This window comes from Ursus americanus, chromosome 26, assembly GCF_024610735.1.
Source record: "Ursus americanus isolate L20-20 chromosome 26, mUrsAme1.1.p, whole genome shotgun sequence".
NCBI lineage: Eukaryota > Metazoa > Chordata > Mammalia > Carnivora > Ursidae > Ursus > Ursus americanus.
In genome coordinates, this window is record NC_142152.1 from 36,936,551 (window position 1) to 36,955,140 (window position 18,590).

The following is an 18,590-nucleotide window of genomic DNA, read 5'->3' on the forward strand; positions in this document are numbered from 1 at the left end:
ACAGTATATGCAAGAATCTAATACAACATTATGAATGAAGTTACCGCCAGCCTGTGGACAGCCAGAAGCGAGACGCAAAAGAAAACATTCTGTCGGATTCTAATAAAATAACGTATAAAATCAGGCAAACCCAATCCATGGTGTTCCAAGTCGAAAGTCGGGGTTACCTTCAGGTGCCAGGAGTGGTGGGCAGGACTGTGGGGGGCCTGAGGGGCTCTGGGGGCTGCGGGAGCCGCTATCATTCTGCGTCATGATCTGGCTGCTGGTAATGTGGACATGTTCAGTTTTTCAAAATTCATCAAACTACACACTTAGATGTTTGCTTTTGTGTAGATGATTCTACTCCGATAGTTTTTGAAAATGGTTTTGCTTCCCCCGCCCCGGCCTCCTCTGGATCAACCACTCTCGGCTCTCTGAGGCTGGGGCCTTGTTCTTCTCTGTCTTCAGGAAAGGAGGGCGCCTGTCCTCCTGGTCACCCAACCTGGGGCCCACTGAGCCCTCCCTCTCAGCCCACCGCAGAGCAGTCAGACCCCAGGGTCTCTCTGTGATCCCTGGCTGAGGCCTCCAGCGGCCCTGCCCTCCTGCATTCCAGACGCTGGCTGACACCACCGGACGCCAGGCCCCCTAGAGCTGGGGACACAGACACGGTGCATCCTGTCTTCCTGCAACAAACCAGTGACCAGAGCCTGAACAGCCAGCTAAGACTCCGTTTCTCCACTATGTCACACCGCCCCTCCTGTCCCCTGCGCACCAACGTCAGACCCGATGCCGTCAATAGCCTCAGGTTGCTTAGTGGGGTAGATGCCCCCCAGGGGGAGACAGGAGGATGGCCTGGGCTGTCAGGGAGGGACTTATTAGGACGTATTAGATTTAAAAAGCCGTGAGTACCACCATAATAAAAGGGGGGCACTACTTCTTTGCAGAAGTACGGAGACAAATGAAGAGGCATGAGGTGACTGGAGGATCGGCCTTCCCGGACCGCTAATCGCGCTCAGTTAATGCCGCTTCTTGTAATGACCACAATCAAGCGGACTCATCATTTGATGCAGGCATTACAGCGGAAGTTTGCTGTTTCTCTGGGCTCTGCGGGCTCCCAGGCATCAGGGTTAGTGATTCCTGTTCCTCTGCGCCTCCACCTCCACCTCGAGACCCCTGGCCGCTAATGTATTAAGTGGAGTTAGATCAGTTCTTCTAAACCGGACGCATCACTGAGCTCAACGGGCTCCCACAGGTGGGGCGTGTTTCCTGGAAGCTCACGGCGGGGGGCGGGGTTGTTCACGTTTTCAGAGGATCTCATGCAGTAGAGGCATTTGGGGCTGTCACCCAGAGGGGGCTTATCCTCCTGTGACCACCTTCAGTGCTTACGGGGCGAAAGACAGCATTTTATTCTAACTTTCCTTTTCTCTTTCCTATTACAGGAGGGCATCATATGCCATTTTTAAATTGTGTGGGTCACTTATACTCTCTCTGAGTTTCGGGATGGCACAGGGCGTTGGGAACGTTTGTTATTAAAATAGGCGGGGTCCGGTAGAGTGGAGAAGCCTGCCTTAGACTAAGTTTTCTTGAGGCACAGCTGCCTGAGAGCCAGCTCCACGATCCCCAGGGCGCTTGTGACAAAGGCAGACCCGGGCCCCCATCTGAATCAGTAACTGAAACTTGTACTCAGGCCCGTTTTGAAGACGCCTGCACCCCATTCCCTTCCCAGGGCTCAGGGGGCCATCAGAAGCATGCGGACCCCGCGAAGCCCCAGGCGGCCACTAGAGGGCGCTCCAGAGGCGGCTCTGGGCAGCCGCCGAGCAACTTTCAACAGGCCCTTACTCCGGCCTACGCCCACTGCACCCCCACCCCGGGGCTGCTGTGGGGATCAGAGTAGCCTGTTCTGTTCCTTGGCCTCCTGGCACACCTGGAATTGTATCTGAACTTGCTGTTTTGCTGACTCATGGTCCATCTACCCACTAGACTATGACCCCCCACCCCCCATCCCCCCAGGGAGCAGGGGCTTTGTCTGGCTGGGCTGCCTTCATCCTCAGGGCACAGAACACTGCCTGGCATACAGGAGGCGCTCAATAATCGTCTGCTGAATGAATGAGGAAGAGAAGAAAGGAAGGGAAAAAGAAAAATAGGAATAAAGGAAGAAAAGGCAGAAAAGACCCCTGGAGTGTATGATCCCAGGAACTCGGTTTACCTCCAGAGACCTCTGCAGGGCCTGGTAGTCCGTGGAAAGCTGGTCCATTTTGTGCTGGTGGCTGGGGTTCCCTTGGACGAGAGGCCTAATGGTCTCTATCTGTGCCCCCAGGTCCAGCCCTTCTTCCTGCAGCCCCTGCAGAAAAAGCAGCAAGTGTGGCTGTCCTGTTTGCCTCTTGTCATGGGAGTGGATCAGGGTGGGGGGAGGGGGCCTCTAAGTGGGGGAGCTTGGGAGGGTCCCGGCATGATGGGACTCCCCCACCCCGGCAGCTACACCATATGGCCATCTGACCGGCCCCCCTCTCAGGGCTGGTGAGATCTTTAAAAGGAGACAAAAAAATTCTGGGACACCAGCCTGGAAACCATCTCTGGGGGGCAAACTCCCATCTGAATTCTTACTTGATGACCACCTCTCCTTGTGAAGAATCACACCCCAACTTGAGTTTCAAAGCCTCCAAATGCACCATTTTTTAATGTCTTCCTAAGAACCCTCTCGATGTATACTTGAGTTTTAATTGTATCACGTGCATTGAAAATCCTGCAAGCTCCTTATCAAGCTGATAATTATCGACAATCAGCCTGTATGCTGTCTGCATGTGTTTTAAAACATTTATTCTCACTTTCAACGTCCGATTATTTAACTGAAAGCCTCTGTACTCGTTAGGAACACTTAGCAAAGCAGTTTAAAGAAAAATGAATACCCGCGTTAGACTTTGGAGTCACAGAGTAAACGTCATGGGCTAAGAATCAGCAGTCTGGAGGGTACTAAAGGTCCCGCAGAGGCCAGAAACCACCAGATAAATCAGCAGAGATTCAGACGAAAGGTCAGAGCTCAGGTGAGGGGCTGGGCGGGGGGGGGGGGGGGGGCGGCTGTTTCGCCAGTTTCTGGGGCAGGAGGGGAGCTGCTTCTGGGCGCAGCTGAGCGCTGAGCCGGGCCACTCGGGCCCCACCAAGCCCTTACCTGCAGCCTCGAGAGCTGGGCCTGTTTCCCAGGAAGGTCCTGCTGAAACCCATTCTCAGCTTGGACCCTGCCTTGGAGGTCTGAGAGCTTCTTCTGCAGGGGCTTAAAAGCCGCCCCAAAATCTTTGTGCTGAGCCAGCAAGCTCTGCAGAGACACACAACAGGTAGCACAGAAATTAAGAAATTTCCTCACAGGCACCTTGTACACCCTGCCACTCGCAATCACACGGCTCTTTCTCCAGCCTTCTCCTGGCCGCCTCATACCCACTCAGGCATCGCCCCCTCCAGGAAGACTTCCAGGAGCCCTTGCGGGGGGGTGGGCGCCCTCCTTGGAATCACCATGGTGTCCTCACACGACAGCTGTTCTGCTCTCTGGTACAGAACTACCTCTCGTAACTCATCCACCCCAGATCCTACCAGAGGCCTGTTTTTGTAAATAGAGTTTTATTGGGACACAGTCACACCCACTCCTTTACAGCTGCTCTCCGGCTGAAGAGACCGTCTGCCCCACGAACCCTAAGATGTGGGTTGAATGTTGGCTATGTGGGTGAGAGGGAGCCCGGACGTGCAAGAAGCTCTCGGCGAGTGCCCCCAGCCCCCATCAGTGCCCCCCGGCTCTCTGTGTCCCCAGGCCCCCCTCAGCACCCCCGGGCCCTCCCAGTGCCCCCCCCCGCCCCTCTCAGTGCCCCCCCAGGCCCTGCCAGTGCCCCCAGGGCCCTCTCAGTGCCCTCCACCCCTCCCAGTAGCCCCCCGACCTCCCAGTGTCCCCGGCCCCCCTCACTGCCCCCAGCCCCCCAGTGCCCCCAGCCCTCCCAGTGCCCCCGGCCCCTCTCAGTGACCCCGGGCCTTCCCAGTGACCCAGGCCCTTTCAGTGCCCCCGGGTCCTCCCAGTGCCCCCCCCCCCGTCCTACCAGTGCCCCCGGCCTCCCTCAGTGCCCCCGGCCCCTCCCAGTGCCCCCAGCCCCCCAGCACCCCCGGCCCCCCAGCTGTTCAGGACAGCTACATTGTCATCATTAGCAGACGCTCAGCACACATTTGTTACATCAAAGAAAAGTGTTCCTGATATTGGCGTTCAGCTCTAGGGTGGTTTACATCTTACAGGCGATTTTCTCTGCATGTTCTCCTTTGACACGCCCCCCCCCCCGGGGGGGAAGCAGGTCTGTGTGGCAGCAGTGTAGAGGGGGGTTTGGGGGAGCAGAGGTGGGGGCGGCAGGTGCCTAGGACACTGGTGAGAGGGTTCGCACGCTAATCGCACCCGGGGTACAGAGGAGGGCAGAGGCCGGGGGGCCAAAGGGAGAGGGCAGGTGGCTCGGCGGCGAGCTGCAGAGCTGAGCTACCAACGCTCCCTCGGTGGGCAGCCAGGGACACCCACCTGCAGCTTGCTCTTCCTCTGCAGGAGGCTGTTGTGCACCAGGTCCCGGTCCCGCACGGAGCTCGCCACCTGCTCCAGGAGGGCCGTCGCTCTGTCCTGGCCGAACACGCTCCTCAGCAAGTCCTTCTTCAGCTGCAGCACCGTCAGCTGCTCCTTCAAGCGGGAACTTTCCGCCAGGGCCGCCTGCGGCACACGAGGCCCCCGTGAACCCCAGGGCCCGGCATAGCAGGTGGTGCTGCGAAGCTGTGCCCGAGCACCTGCCCGGCGGGCCGTGTGCCTTTGTGCCGGGTGTGCAGGAGGCGGCAGAACACACCGGGAGGCCCTGCATTTCGGGGTCGACGTGATTCCTCTCTCGCCCCCAGGTTCCATCGAATCACCAAAGCCTGGGCAAGAACTGCACCTCGTCTCCAGCCATCCCACTGCCATTGTCCACCGATCCTTTCCCCAGTGATCCCCCATCGCGGACAGCAGGGGGACTACCCCCGGGGGCTATTTAGGACATGGGGCTAGGGGCCTAGGGGAGCATGGTCAGTGGGAATTCAGGAAGGCTCCCCAGAGGAGGTGACACCTGAGTGGAATAGTGATGTGTAGGAGCCCGCCAGGTGAAGGAGGGACCTAAAGGAGACTTCTGTGATGAGTAGCTGGCTCCCACTCAGCCGGAACTCTGCACAGCCCAGGCTCCACCTCCTCCAGGAAGCCTACCCTGACCACATCTCCAGCCTACACTCCCTCTTCCTGCCCCAAAGCCCTAGGCCAAGCCTCAGGTTCCTGCTGAGTAATTCGCTGCTTGGGGTAAGCACCTCTTGCTGCTCTGAGAGTCCAGGGGCCTGGAGGCCGAGGGTCTTGTCTTTAGCTGGCCAGAGTCCTTCCATGTTATACCTGTGATGTTACTGAGACCCTGGGCTAGTCACAGAGGGGGGAAGGAAGAACAGAGACCCCCCCAGCCAGGTAAGTAACTGCAAGCCAAGGCAGAAAGTGATCATTTCCCTTCAAGTTTCGACAGAGCCCTATGGGTGTTCAAGGCAGAGGTGAACACTCCTTGTTGGGGAAATCCAAGAAGGCTCCCTAGAGGAGGCAGTTTTGCCAGCAGCCCTGGGAGGGTAGAGAGAGTCCCTGGAGGAAGGGCAGCATAAACATGGCCGACACAGCTGAACTGGTGTAATCTTCCCACAAGGGCATGTGGTTTGTGGTCAGCCACAGAGAGGACAAGCCTCTTGAGGGAGAGGGTGCCCTGCACCCCCTTCCCAGCAAACCTGCACACCATACCACAGGGGTTAAGAATTCAGGCTGGGGAGTTGCCATCACGAGTGTGAATTCTGTACTAGCTGGGAGGCTCTGGGTAGTTCCGAGACTCAGTTTCCTCATCCGTAAAATGGGCATAGTCACACCCAACTCACGGGGCGTTATGAGGCTGACATGAGGGGAGGCCTAGACAGCATTTACCACGGTGCACATCCCACAGCGAGCACACAGTAACAGATGGCCCTTCTCCGCAAGGGTCATTACACCAGTTATTACGGGTTGAACTGTGTCCCCCGCAAAAAGATATAACGTCTTAGCCACCATCCCCCACAACTACCTCCAAATGTGACTTTATTTGGCGATAGTCTTTACTGAGGTAACCGAGTTGAAATGAGGTCACTAGGGTGGACCCTAACCCAATGTGACCTGTGTGCTTATTAGAAGGGGAAGTCTGGCCCCAACATGCATGTGCTGAGGGACACAATGTGGAGGCAGAAGGGGAGAAGCTGTCCACGTGACCACAGAGGCCGAGATCGGAGGGATGGGTCTACAGGCCAGTGAACACCGGCAACCACCAGCAAACACCAGGAGCTAGAAGCAGCAGGGAAGGCTGCTCCCCTAGAGGCTTCAGAGATAGCACGGCCCCCCGGACAGCCTGACTGCGGCCTGGCAGTCTCGGAACCATGAGAGAATGAGCTTCTGTTGCTGTAAGTCACCGAGTCTGGGCACTTTGTGACAGTCACCCCCAGAAGTGAATATGACAGCCATGGCCAACATTGGGGCCTGGTGCCTTGGTTCTGGAGGAACTTTGTGGGTCCATAGGCTTCTCTGAGCCTAGGTGTACGAGCTTAGCTAAGAAATACAGGGCTGGCAGCTTGAGCCCGGCCCGTGAAACCCATCTTCCTGGGAAAGGCTGGTGAGCGTGAGCCAAGACATGATCCCAGCCAGCAAACAGCATTTAAACACGGACAAACCACAGTCCTGCCCACTTTTCCAACACACTGACCCGTGAAACTCCTGTCCTGGGAGTCCTGAGTCACGCTCTAGAAAGACAGGACCTCTCCCTCTGGCCTGGTGCAGGTCCTGGTTAGCTCTCTGCCCCCGTGAGAAGGACAGGACGGAAATGCAATCGTGATCCAGTGGGAAAAGCACTTGCCGCTGAGTCACCTAGACCGGGGTCAAAGCCAGCCCGACACTCCGTTGCTGTGTAACCTTGAGCAAGTGCCTTCCCCTCTCTGGGGCATGGTTTCCTTAACCGTCAAAGGATAATGATAAAATTGTTCTGTCTGCTTCACAAACCTGTTCCCAGGACCCAGTGTGACAGCAGGAATAGGAACATGAGATGAGAGTCTAGAACCCACCATTCTGACCTCAGCTCTGTCTCTCGAGGGGGCTGACCTTGAACAAACACCCTAACTTCTCTCTGGCTCCTGTCCCTCATCAGCAACGGGAGACGGAAAATGATGGAAATGGAGACCAAAGTCTGTGTACATAGATATGCAGCATACACAAATCATGACAAGGAAAACTGGAAACAACCTAAATATTGTAAGAATGGAAAAGAATATTATGCAGCCATTTAAAGTGAGGACTTTTCGGAAACATTTTATCTTTTTTCCTTAAAATATGCTTAGTTGAAGTATAATAAACATATTAGTTTCAGATGCACAATATAATGATTCGATATTTGTATATGCTGCGAAAATGATCACCACAATAAATCTAGTACCATCCATCACCATGAAAGTTATAATTATTTTTTCCTTATGAGAATGAGAACGTTTAAGATTTATTCTTGTGGCAACTTTCACTACGCGCTACAATATTTACTGTAGTCACCATCCTGGACCTGACGTCCCCATGACTTATTTATTCTATCACTGCAACTTTGTACCCCTTGAGCCCCTTCACCCGTTTTGCCTACCCCGACACCCTGCCCCATTGGCCACCACCACTGTGTTCTCTGTGTCAACGAGTTTTGTTTTGTTTTCTTGAGATTCCACACAGAGGTGGGATCGTGTGGTATTTGTCTTTCTCTGCTTGACTTATTTCACTTAATATAATGCCCTCAAGATCTACCCATGTTACTGTAAGTGTCAAGATTTCATTCTTTTTTTATGGCTGAGTAGCATTCCATTATATATGTCGATCAAATCTTCTTTCATCCATTCATCCATTCATCCATCAGTGGACAATTTGGTTGTTTTCAGGCCTTGGCTATTGTAAATAATGATGCAATGAACATGGAAATGCACAGATGTTTTCAAATTAGTGTTTTTGTTTTCTTGAGACAAATACCCAGAAGTGGAATTGCTGAATCATAGGGTAGTTTTATTTTTAATTTTTTGAGGAACTTTCATGCTGTTTTCCACAGTGGCTCCACCAATTTATCGCCCCACCAACAGTGCCCGAGGGTTCACTTTTCTCCACATCCTCACCGATGCTCGTTATTCCTTGTCATTTGATGCTAGCCATCCTGGCAGGTGTGAGGTGGTATCTCATTGTGGGTCTGATGTGCATTTCCCAGATGATGAGTGATGCTGAGCCCCTTTTCATGTGTCTGTTGCCCATCTGGACATCTGCTTTGGAAGAATGTCTATTCAGATCCTCCGTCCAAAGTTTCTGTTGAAAGATGTGCTTAGAGTCTCATGGAAGTTCCCTTATACGTAACATGTTATTTTTCTCTTGCTACTCTTAAGACTCTTTATTTTTAACTTTTGACATTTTAATTATTGTGTGTCTCGGTATGGGTCACTTGGGGTTCATTTTATTTGGAAATCTCTGAGCTTCCTGGACCTGCATGTCTGTTTCCTTCCCCGGGTTAGGGAAGTTTTTAGTCTTTATTTCTTCAAGTAAGTTTGCTGCCCCCTTTCTCTCTCTTCTCCTTCTGGGACATCTCTAATGCAAATGTTATTCTGTCTGATGTTGTCTCATAGGTCCCTTAAGCTATTTGCACTTTTTAAAATTCTTTTTTTCTTTCTGCTGCTCTGAGTGTGTTCCACTGCCCTGTCTTCTAGATCACGACCCCTTCTTCTGCTGCATCTAGTCTGCTCTTGAACCCTCTAGTGTATTTTTCAGTTCAGTCATTATATTCTTTGGTTTGTGACTTCTTTTGGGTACTTTCTTGTATTTTACATTTCTTTGTTGACATTCTCGCTGTGCTCCCCCATTCTCCTCCCAAGACCAGTGAGCATTTTTATGACCATGACTCTGAACTCTTTATCAGGTATAGTACTGATTTCCATTTCACTAGGGGTTTTTTTTCTGAAGTTTAATCTTGCTCTTTCATTGGGAACATATTCCTCTGTTTCCTCATTTGCTTGGCTTTCTCTTTTTGTTTCTATGGATTAGGCAAAGCAGCCACCTCTTCCGGTCTCGAAGGAGGGACCTTGTGTAGGATATACCACTTCTTGTTCAACCTTGCCCTAGCTCTTGGCTGTCTCTCGAAACTTTGTTAGTGTCTAAGCAGGCTGGTTTTGTTTGTTTGTTTTTAAAGTAAGCTTCATGTCCAATGTGGGGTTCGAACTCATGACCCTGAGCTCAAGAGTGACATGCTCTACAGAATGAGCTGGCCAGGCACCACCAGCCTGATTTATTTTTAATAGCTCCCATTGTTGAGGGAGTACCGAGACCTGCCAGTGTGCCAGAAGAAGGGCTCAATCAGCACCCAGTTTCAGGCTGATCAGAAGCCAGACCCTCAGGCAGCAGCTCTTACATGAATATACACAGTTCTGTGGGACCACAATTGTAAACCCTGCTGGCCTCTAGGCCAGGTGATCTGGACGTGTCCCCTGTGCAACAGTTGCAAAAACTGGGGTCCCAGAGGAGTATCTAAGCTCACTTCTGGGAGATGTCAGTGAGCTGCAGGAAGGCCAAGGGATAGTGCAAAGATGGTGTCCCCCGCCCTACAGCACCTCTATAGGCCCCTCGACAGGTGGCAAAACTCAAGTCTGCCCCTGAGGCTGACACTCCAGGACAAGTAAATAGGATTTTTTCACTGAAAGACCAGAGGTGTGTTTCAGTCTGCTCTGTGCAGTGCCCCGAGTGGCAGACTTCCAAGAATCACATCTCTGATTGTTGACAGTCCTGTGGGACCCAGGAAGGTAAGCCCCCCACTGGCCACCAGAGCCAGGCGATCACGGAGCTTCCCTTGTGCGAACTGCACGCACTCACCAGCTTTAGCAAGGCGGCAGGAAAGCACAGGGCTGGGGTGTACCCACTGGCGCTAGTGGGGTAGGAGAGCGTAAACACCTTGGCCCAGCACCTCCATCCCCAGCGAGAATCCCGACAGGGGCCTGCCCCTCGGGCAGTCGAAGATTAGCAATTGAATCTCCTTCATATATAGTCCAGGTGCTTTTCGATCCGCTGCTTGGGCACTGGTCCCCGCGGCAAGTGCATTTGTGCACCAACGCTTTACGAGATGCATCTTGGTTCCCTGCAGCCCTTTGGGTCTCCTGGACATGAGCTCCATTGGTTTTCTCAACTGGATGTTTTGGGGATTTATCTCCCCAGTGTTAAGACCCAGGGGGTGGGGTGCCTGATGTGGGGCACAAACCCCTCACTCCTCAAGGAGAACCTCCAGGTTTATGAGATCCTTCCAGACTGTGGGTCGTTGCACTAGGGGTGAGGTTTTGGGCCTCTCTACCCACCTCAATGAAGCCCTTTTACACTCTGATGTGAAGCAGCCGTTTGGCTAGTTTTCAGGTCTTTTTCAAAGGGAATTATTCCATATGTAGTTGTCGATTCAGTGTGTCCGTGGGAGGAGGTAAGTTCAGGATCTTTCTACGCTGCCATCTTGGACCGTGCGCCTGAACCATTTTAAATGATGCCAAGAAAAAGCTCAGCTGTGTCAGTGAAACATATCAGAATACACAGCTATAGAACACGAGCCCAAACATGTGAAAACTGTCATGCATTAATTAAGGCTTCTATTGGCGACCATATTGCATAGAAATGGCTAGATGGATTTTCATCAGATATAAAAGATATTATTTGGGATTGTCTGACCTAAAATTGATTTTTCTGACACACGTAAAATTCACTTTCGGGAGCCCTGAGGAGTACCTCAGAAGGATGGGCAGTCATCTTTCAGAGCACAGGAGAGGAAGCCCTCAGGACCCCCAAAAGCAAAGGCTATGCCCTGCAGCTGAAGACCTATGGACAGAGAAAACCAACTCTTGTTCCAGCGTGAGCCCCAAGTGGAATATCAGGAGAGCAGACACTCCGCAACACAGGCACCGGTCTGTGGCTGAGTAGGGTGTTCAAGGGTGAGAAGGGGCCAGTCCTGGCTGAAGGGCCTCCGCAGAAACACCAAGTTGCATAGAAAATGTGATGTTGTGTCTCTCCACACATCACCAGTGATCCTAGGGCTTGTGCTTGTGGACGTTTTTTGTTTCCTTCTTCACAAATCTTTACATCTCCAAGCAGGCATGACTTTCATAACCAGAATGAAAATTAATATAAAACGAGGCTTATATCTGATACTCTCTTGTGTCTCCTCTCACTCAGTGAGTCTTAGACTCCCAGGACCTGAACGTATTTTATGGACTTCAGAGCTCCACAGGATACCATCAGGCAGCGTTGATGGGCTAATCAGAGCCGCCATGTTGACAGGCATTTGTGGTCGATACCGAGGTCCGCTCACCCAACACTCATTCCTCCTTCTTGCTCCCCCCACAGCCAGCATTGTGTTTGGATGGCAAAGTGCCCAGTTACGGGTGTTGAAATACATTTCTAGGGTCAGGATGGGGCTGCTTCCACCATGAATGCCAAGGCAACAAAGTGAAACTTCCAGATAAGTTTTGAGTTCCCGTAAATGCTCTGCTTGACCAGGAACGCAGGATTCTAGTCTGCAATCCCCAAACATCAAGCCAAATCTCGGTCTTCTCAACCCAAACAAGGCTGACCATTGGCCAATCAGGTATTTTCTATCTGTCTTTTTCTTGTTCTTTATTTTTTTTTTTAAGATTTTATTTATTTATTTGACAGAGAGACAGCCAGCGAGAGAGGGGACACAAGCAGGGGGAGTGGGAGAGGAAGAAGCAGGCTCCCAGCAGAGGAGCCTGATGTGGGGCTCGAACCCAGAACACCGGGATCACGCCCTGAGCTGAAGGCAGATGCTTAACAACTGCGCCACCAGGCGCCCCTCTTGTTCTTTATTCTTTATCCTATTAAACCGTCCTGCCGTCTGCCCCATTTTGCAGTTCTCCAAAAGGAGGCTATCCACTTCACGAAGTGTTAAATAAAGTTTGTTTGTATCATCTAAATTGTCTTCTTTAATCACATTTTAACATAGAGTTGTATCTGTAATTGGTATAAGCCAGTCCTGGCAAGCCCATCATTCTCAGCCAGTGATTGGCCCAGGGACAGTCATGTGACCTGGCCTGGCCAACGAGATGTAAGGAGTCTCTGCTGGGGGTTCTGGGAAGCAAGATTTGCCTCCCTGTTCGAAATGGTGACTAGAGAAAGCCTTTTTGTCCCCTTGCTGTTCCTTTCAAACAAGATGTTGTTCCTGTGAAGATGTGAGCTTGCGGTGGTGGCAGCCACCTTGGGGCCATGAAGGGAGATGTGGCTTACAGCTAGAAAGAACCTGGGTCCTAGAAGACAGTGTTGAGCTATCAAGCCAGCCCTGAACCACCCTGGAAGTCTCTGGGTTTTAAGCTACCACTGGTCAGAATTTCTGTCACTTGTCACATGCATCCTAATTGATACACACGCAATAGAGGTAATGGCCTAACGTGCTCTCGCTCAGAATTGCTCATGCTTCCCCCAGACAACCGTCTGCAGGAGGCCCCTGAAGGGAAGGGGTGTGAGAGGGTCAGTATAAAGTCCTGCGGTCACACCAGGTACCAGACTTTGCTTTCTACCCAAGAATTGAGGATGACCTTTGTCACTGATCACATTTCCTGTGCCAACGTAGGACTTGCCAGGCAGGGTGCGGTGAACTCTACCCAGATTCCTGGAGCACCCAGGAACACGCCTTTCCCTGGAAATATGGCCACGGCATCGTGCCTGGCTGGTGGCCTCCCTCCTCCCCCCTGCACTGGTTACCTCGATCTGGGGCAGGAAGGTGTGAATGGAGGGCAGGTCTGGCAGGCTGGCGGTGACATCCAGGAGCCTCTGGGCCAGGGCCTTCCACAGCTGCAGGTCCTGCAGAGGCCGCTGCACGCGCTGCCACAGCTCCAGCCCCGTGGCATTGCGAAGCCTGGTGCTCTTCCCTTTCATGCTGAGAGGGCCATGGAGGGGAGACACCGAGAGACGAGAGAGTGGGGTCAGTCCAGACCCGAGGCCTCTACCGGGACCCCCAGGGAGCCAGTGCACGTTATTCCCATGGTGGCTCTCCCCCATCCACAGGCTGCTGGGAGTGGCTACGGGGCCTCGGAGGTCTATCCCTCTGATTAAAGTGCACTAGAAGAAAGCCGGTTCTCAAACACACTTGCAGCGTAGCCTCATGACCAGAGAAGCTCAAGCCTTGGAGAGGAAACACGGAGCCCCTAGCCTGGAACTGCCTGCCCCCAGGCACCTCGCAGAAGCTAAAGCAAAATCCCTTCCCGAGTAAGAGGCCATCATCCTGGGCCCTAATCATTTCTAGAAATAATCGCTCAACTACAACACCCAGTCACAGACAGCCAGCACAGAGAACCTCGACAAGAGAAGCTGGAGGGAAGGGGAGTCCCTCGGCTACACCTGGGCAGAGCAAGTTCACGGCTCGGCCCTGCCACCGCCTCAGCGTCCCGCAGGGGACCCGGGCCCCTGCTCTGCGGTACAGACCTCAGGGGGTAGAGGGGGGAGCCCCCTGAGTTCATTCGGAAGGAACCTCTGTATCAGGCGGAGGGATGCGAGGCGCTCTGATACGCGGACAGTTGGGCTGTGTTCACAGCACCTCGGAGGCTCGCGGAGCAGACAGACTGCAAACTGACACGGTGCTCAGCTCCAGCGCGGAGGCTATCTGATCAGCCGGCCTCTGCTGAGCTAGGAGACGGGAGGCCCGGCTCTGCCCGAGCCCATGGGCCGAGGGGGAGGTAGAGGCTGGTCTGAAGACAGGCTCGGATGCTGAGTCAGCATGATCTGCAGGCACGGGGATGGTCTGTGTCTATTGAAAAGCCCTCCCTTTGGGCCATTACGCGGTGGACGCCTCCCCAGTGCTAAGCTACACAGAGACTGGATGGAAATCAGTGAATGAGCCACGCTGCATGGAACAAAGCCAAGTCCAGTCCTCCCTTCTGGGGTTGAGGGGCGCCAGCATTATGTTAGAGTTACCAGGCTGCAAGAGAAAGCAAGCACACTTCCTGGTGATGGCCTGCGATGAGGTCAGAAGACCCCTTGAGTGTGAGGTTCAAGACACCCCCCAGTCCCACCTCCCCCAGCCTGCCCGGATACCTCTGGAACTCCTGGAGGGCCGCGACCACGCTGTTGGAGAGCGGCTGCAGGTCATGGGGGAAGGCGATGAGCTCCTTCAGCTGGGCCTGCAGCCGGGCCACCCGGGGCTCTTCGGCGGTCAGGGCCGTCCGCGTCGCCTACGGCACACAGACGAAACCAGAGGGGCGTAGGAGAGTCAGTGACTGGGTGACGAGCGTGGCAGGTGGGAGTGGGCTAGCCTGGGAGAAACCCGTCGCCCAGGGCAGGGACTGGGATCTCCGGAAGCTCAGCCTCTGCTCTCCTGCTCTGGGCCCTGACCTTCGCATTGGCTCTCACCAAGCTCGTTTTTTCTTTAATATCACTGACCTCAGTGCTGTTGTGAGTACCCGCACCTCATACAAATAACGGATATCTTAGGGAACATTGCACCGCGCGGACTGCTCTGGGAGTCCCATTCACTGAAGCTGGGCAGACACCCTAGGCAGTAATTTTCCGTGTCCCCGTTGTATGCCCAGGGGAACTGTGGCTGAGAGTTTTCTGACAGTTGTGGGGCAAGTAAACAGTGGACCTGACGTGGGAGCTGGGCCCTCTGGCTCTTAGACTCCGCGGCACTGAAGGAAAACAGCAGTCTACAGGTGCTTTGTGAATCCGGTTCGTGTTATTGGCAGGCCAAGAGGATAGTTCCCCTGAGCATTCCCGAACCACGCCACTCGATGGACCGCGTTCTGACACCAGACACAGCCCTTTCCTGCTGTCCTGGGAAGTACAGAATTTGACCTTGACCTTGACACTTGCTGGGCCCGTGCTCAGTAGGAGGTGAGAAGGGGCAGTGGAAAGGGCTGGGCTCAGTAGGAGGTGAGAAGGGGCAGTGGAAAGGACTGGGCTTTGGCATGACACAGGCTGTCTGGGAAACATCCTCGACCCCTTCCTAACTGGGCAGCCTCGGGCTGTTCCCTCATTGGTAAAATGGGGCCATGGCCTTGACCAGGCACTGGGCGCAGAGCAGGAGCCTAGCCGTGCCCCTCCCCAGCTGCCCCACAAGCAACCTCGAGCCTTGGTCTGGATCCTCCACTCGCAGGGCCCAGAGGCAGCCCCAGCCAGCCTCAGTCTTGGGTGAACCACAAGTGAACTGGGACCAGTTTGGAGCTCAAGGGAGCAAGCTCAGATAGAGGGATGGGAGGCAGCAGCGAGGGGCAGGAGGGAACACCGTGTTGACCGCGGGATGTGGAGTCCGTCCGTATTCAATCACAAAGCACCCGTAATGAAATCTGTACAGGTTTTCATAGAAGAGGAAGACACAACTGGTGTGTGTGAACTCGCAGTTTCCAAACGATTCACAAGGAAACTGCACGTCAGCGCCCAGGAAGGCTGGCCAGCCTGCAGACAAGAGAGACTTGGCCAACGCAGGGCAGGGGTCTGCAGTGAAGGGCAGGACACTGGGCTGCCTCGGGAGAAAGTCCCGTCCAGACCCCACAAAGGTCAAGAGTCCATGTGGGGACACGCAGGTCACAAAAACGTCAAGTGACCAGGGAGGGACCAGCTGGGAGCCACAGTGGGAAGTTGCTGCCCCCCATGCTGGCCTGGCTAAGTGCTGCCCCCTCTAGACACAGCTGCCTTCCTTGTGCAATAAGCCCAGGGCGGGGGGGCTTCCAGTCCTGCCGTGCCCTTTCTGTACCCATGATATGGGCATCTTTAGTTTCTGGATTGCTGGGATGCCCTGGAAGGGGGCCGTGTGAGGCAGCTGTGGTCGACTCTGGGCTAGCCACAAAACCGCTCTGATTTCAACCTTAGCCACTAAACGTCTCCCTGAAGTGGATGAATGGTCCTGCCTGGTCCGCATGGGGATGCCACAGATCACTCCCAGCCCCTCTTCTCTTTGGGGGATGGTCTTGGGACTGTGGGCAGAGAGATCAGGTCACAGCCAGTCTGAGCTCCAGTGTCCTCGTTCCTGGTCCTTGCCTCTCACTATGCTAATTTTCTAAAACTGGGAGTCTGGGCTGGCACGGCAGTTAGAAGCATGTGCCCTGGAGTCAGACTGTCTAGGTTCAAGTTCAAATTCCTGCCTCCACCTGCAGGGTGCATAACCACAGGCACATCTTCCACTCCTGAGTGCCTCAGTTTCCCCATCTATAAAAGGGGATCCTGGCAGTGCCCCCCGCATAGGTTTGTCCGGCACTCAACACACTGCACGCTGGGTAAGTAATAACCGCACCGTGTCGGTTTTGAGGATGAACACGTTACTCTTTCCACCGGGGTCCTGACACCACCTGCTTCTCTGAAGTTGGCCTGTTTCTCAAAAGAGGGAACAGTCCACATTTCCTTCTTGGTGCAAGATGGGATGAGTGCCCTCTCCCTTTCCCCTGCTCTGCAGGGCCGCGGCTGCTCCCAGCCAAACCAGGTCGGGCGGCCTCGCGGCCACACGCCTGGCCTCGTCCCAGGGCAGCCTGCCACTCCGAGGGCTGGGCTGGAGCAGGTCAGGTGTGTGCCCGCCCCTTACCACACGACACACAGGAAGTGCAAACAGCCACTGCGTGAACGCTCATTTAAGAACAAAAGTCTTCAGGCATAAATTCCACGCTTCCTTGCCTTGATTGTGGTTAGTCATGACTTGATTGTAATTGAGATGACACTGGAACCGGGTGGGGCAGAGAGTTCGTAGGGGTGTGGTCAGCCTCCTGCCTCAGGACAGGCTTCCTGAAACACAGCTGTCGTGTCCGGACACCGACACCGGCAGGGCTTTCTAGACCTTCCCTCCCGAGTTCGTACTCTGAGCACCGACACTGGCAGCTATGCTAAGCACTTAAGTTTTCACGTGTGCATCCCTGTTCTGCGGTTTAAAGCAGAGGTGTAAAGCACTTCTCCCAAGACCATGCACTCAGCAAGGAGAGAAAGCAGGACCTGCGCCCAGGCAGTCTGACCCAAAAGCCCCCGCCCTCGACCCCCGCGCTCACCACCTCTACCCGAGCCGAGGCGGGCAGTCCTAAGGAAGCAGCAGTTCCCTCTGGGCGAAGTTGGTGGCTGCAGTGGAGCGTGGTCTGCTACGAGGCTCAGTGAGCCCTAAAGACCATGTGCCTTGTTTCTACCCACACAAAAATATTTTTGCACACAAGCAAGCATTAGAAGGAAGAGAAAAAATCGAACAATGACGCAGACTGGAGGTGGGATCGGGTAGCTTTTCTTTTAGCCATTTCCCCTCATGGCACTAACGCGGAGCTGACCCAGTGAGTTAATAAGTAAAGATGGGAGTGGGGGAGGATGTTAATCCTTATTTAAAAATCTCTCTGTCCGAAGCCAGACGGCCCGAGCGTGCACACAGGCGAGAGGAAGGCAAATGCACCCCGACTGCACACTGTGCCTGGGTGGGAAGCCACCCCACCTTCCCAGGAGGGGCACTGTCTGCTGGGTCTCCCCAGAACCCCGTTGTCTCTACACCGAAGGACTTTCCCTCTGACCTAACTCTCCCTGCTCTGGGCTCAGGAAGTCCAGCCCACATCCCACCACTGGACAAGGGAAGGGGCAGACTCAAAGCCAAGCCACCTCTGGCCTTATTTACCCTCTGACTCATTGTGTGATTCTGGGGATGTTGGGGGTGGGAGGGCTCAAATCTCTCCAGGCCTCAGTTTCCTCATCTGGAAAATGGGTACAAACACCCAACTTGTGCATTACACCCAGGAAACTCAGGTTACCAAAGATCCAGGAAAACCAGAGTGAGTGTGCTTACGGCTTAGCTTGATTCCCCCTCCCTGCCCGGCAAGGGAGCTCCAAGTGGCTGTGCCCCGAGGCACACAGGGCGCCTGGACGGTCCATGTCTTAGCCAAATGCTGCTTACCGAGTAGAGTCTCCAGCGGGCCACCAGCTCGTCCTCGGTCCCCGCCTTCGCTGCGGGCTCCAGGCCCTCCTCGGCCAGCCTCTGGAGGTCCTTCCTGAACTCTCCCAGCTCGGCCTCCAGCTGCTGCCGCCGCTGCTCACAGGCTCCCATGGACGTGAGCAGGCCCTGCAGCCGCTCCTCCTCCTCTTCCCAGAGGACGCGAAGCTTCTCCAGAACTCTGCGCATGTCCTCCAGCTCCTCGGTGATCCTCTCCGCACCCAGGGGAGAGGTGTTCTCGATGATGCCCACAGCCTGTTCCTCCAGCCTCCTCAAGGACTTCTCACCCCGGGGAAAATCATCAGCGATGTCCTAGAACGGGGGAGGGGGTGGATGGAGAAACACATGAGGGGAGAAAGAAAACATCTGCTGCATTTTCCAGAGCCTCTGGGAATGTCCATGCCAAACACCCATCCCTAGATTCCCAGGTCAGAGTCCGGGGTGCCCTTCCAAGGAGAGGACTGCCCGACTTAGTAGCCCTGACTTGCAAGGCGAGGACAGAATCCCCTTCCCGTGTGTTTTACAGCCATTCGATTAAATCAAGGCGAAAAATCGCTCTTGGGTGTTTCTGCCTTTAACCCTCTCTGACATTTGTTGAACTTCCTTTTT

The 18,590-nt window shown here is 54.1% G+C and overlaps 1 protein-coding gene across 4 annotated transcripts in view; it reads right to left on the reverse strand.

Annotated features, from left to right (window-relative positions):
- Window positions 1-18,590, reverse strand: part of SYNE3 (spectrin repeat containing nuclear envelope family member 3) — an 88,052-nt gene that overhangs the window by 16,936 nt on the left and 52,526 nt on the right. For all 4 annotated transcript variants that reach the window (XM_087856209.1, XM_045815765.2, XM_087856210.1 and 1 more), the window contains 6 exons: window positions 17,946-18,293; window positions 14,138-14,274; window positions 12,809-12,983; window positions 4,517-4,699; window positions 3,146-3,289; window positions 2,186-2,320 (listed from right to left, as the gene is read on the reverse strand). In XM_087856209.1, coding sequence (XP_087712335.1) covers window positions 2,186-2,320; window positions 3,146-3,289; window positions 4,517-4,699; window positions 12,809-12,983; window positions 14,138-14,274; window positions 17,946-18,293 — 1,122 coding nt within the window. The remainder of the gene's footprint in view (window positions 1-2,185; window positions 2,321-3,145; window positions 3,290-4,516; window positions 4,700-12,808; window positions 12,984-14,137; window positions 14,275-17,945; window positions 18,294-18,590) is intronic.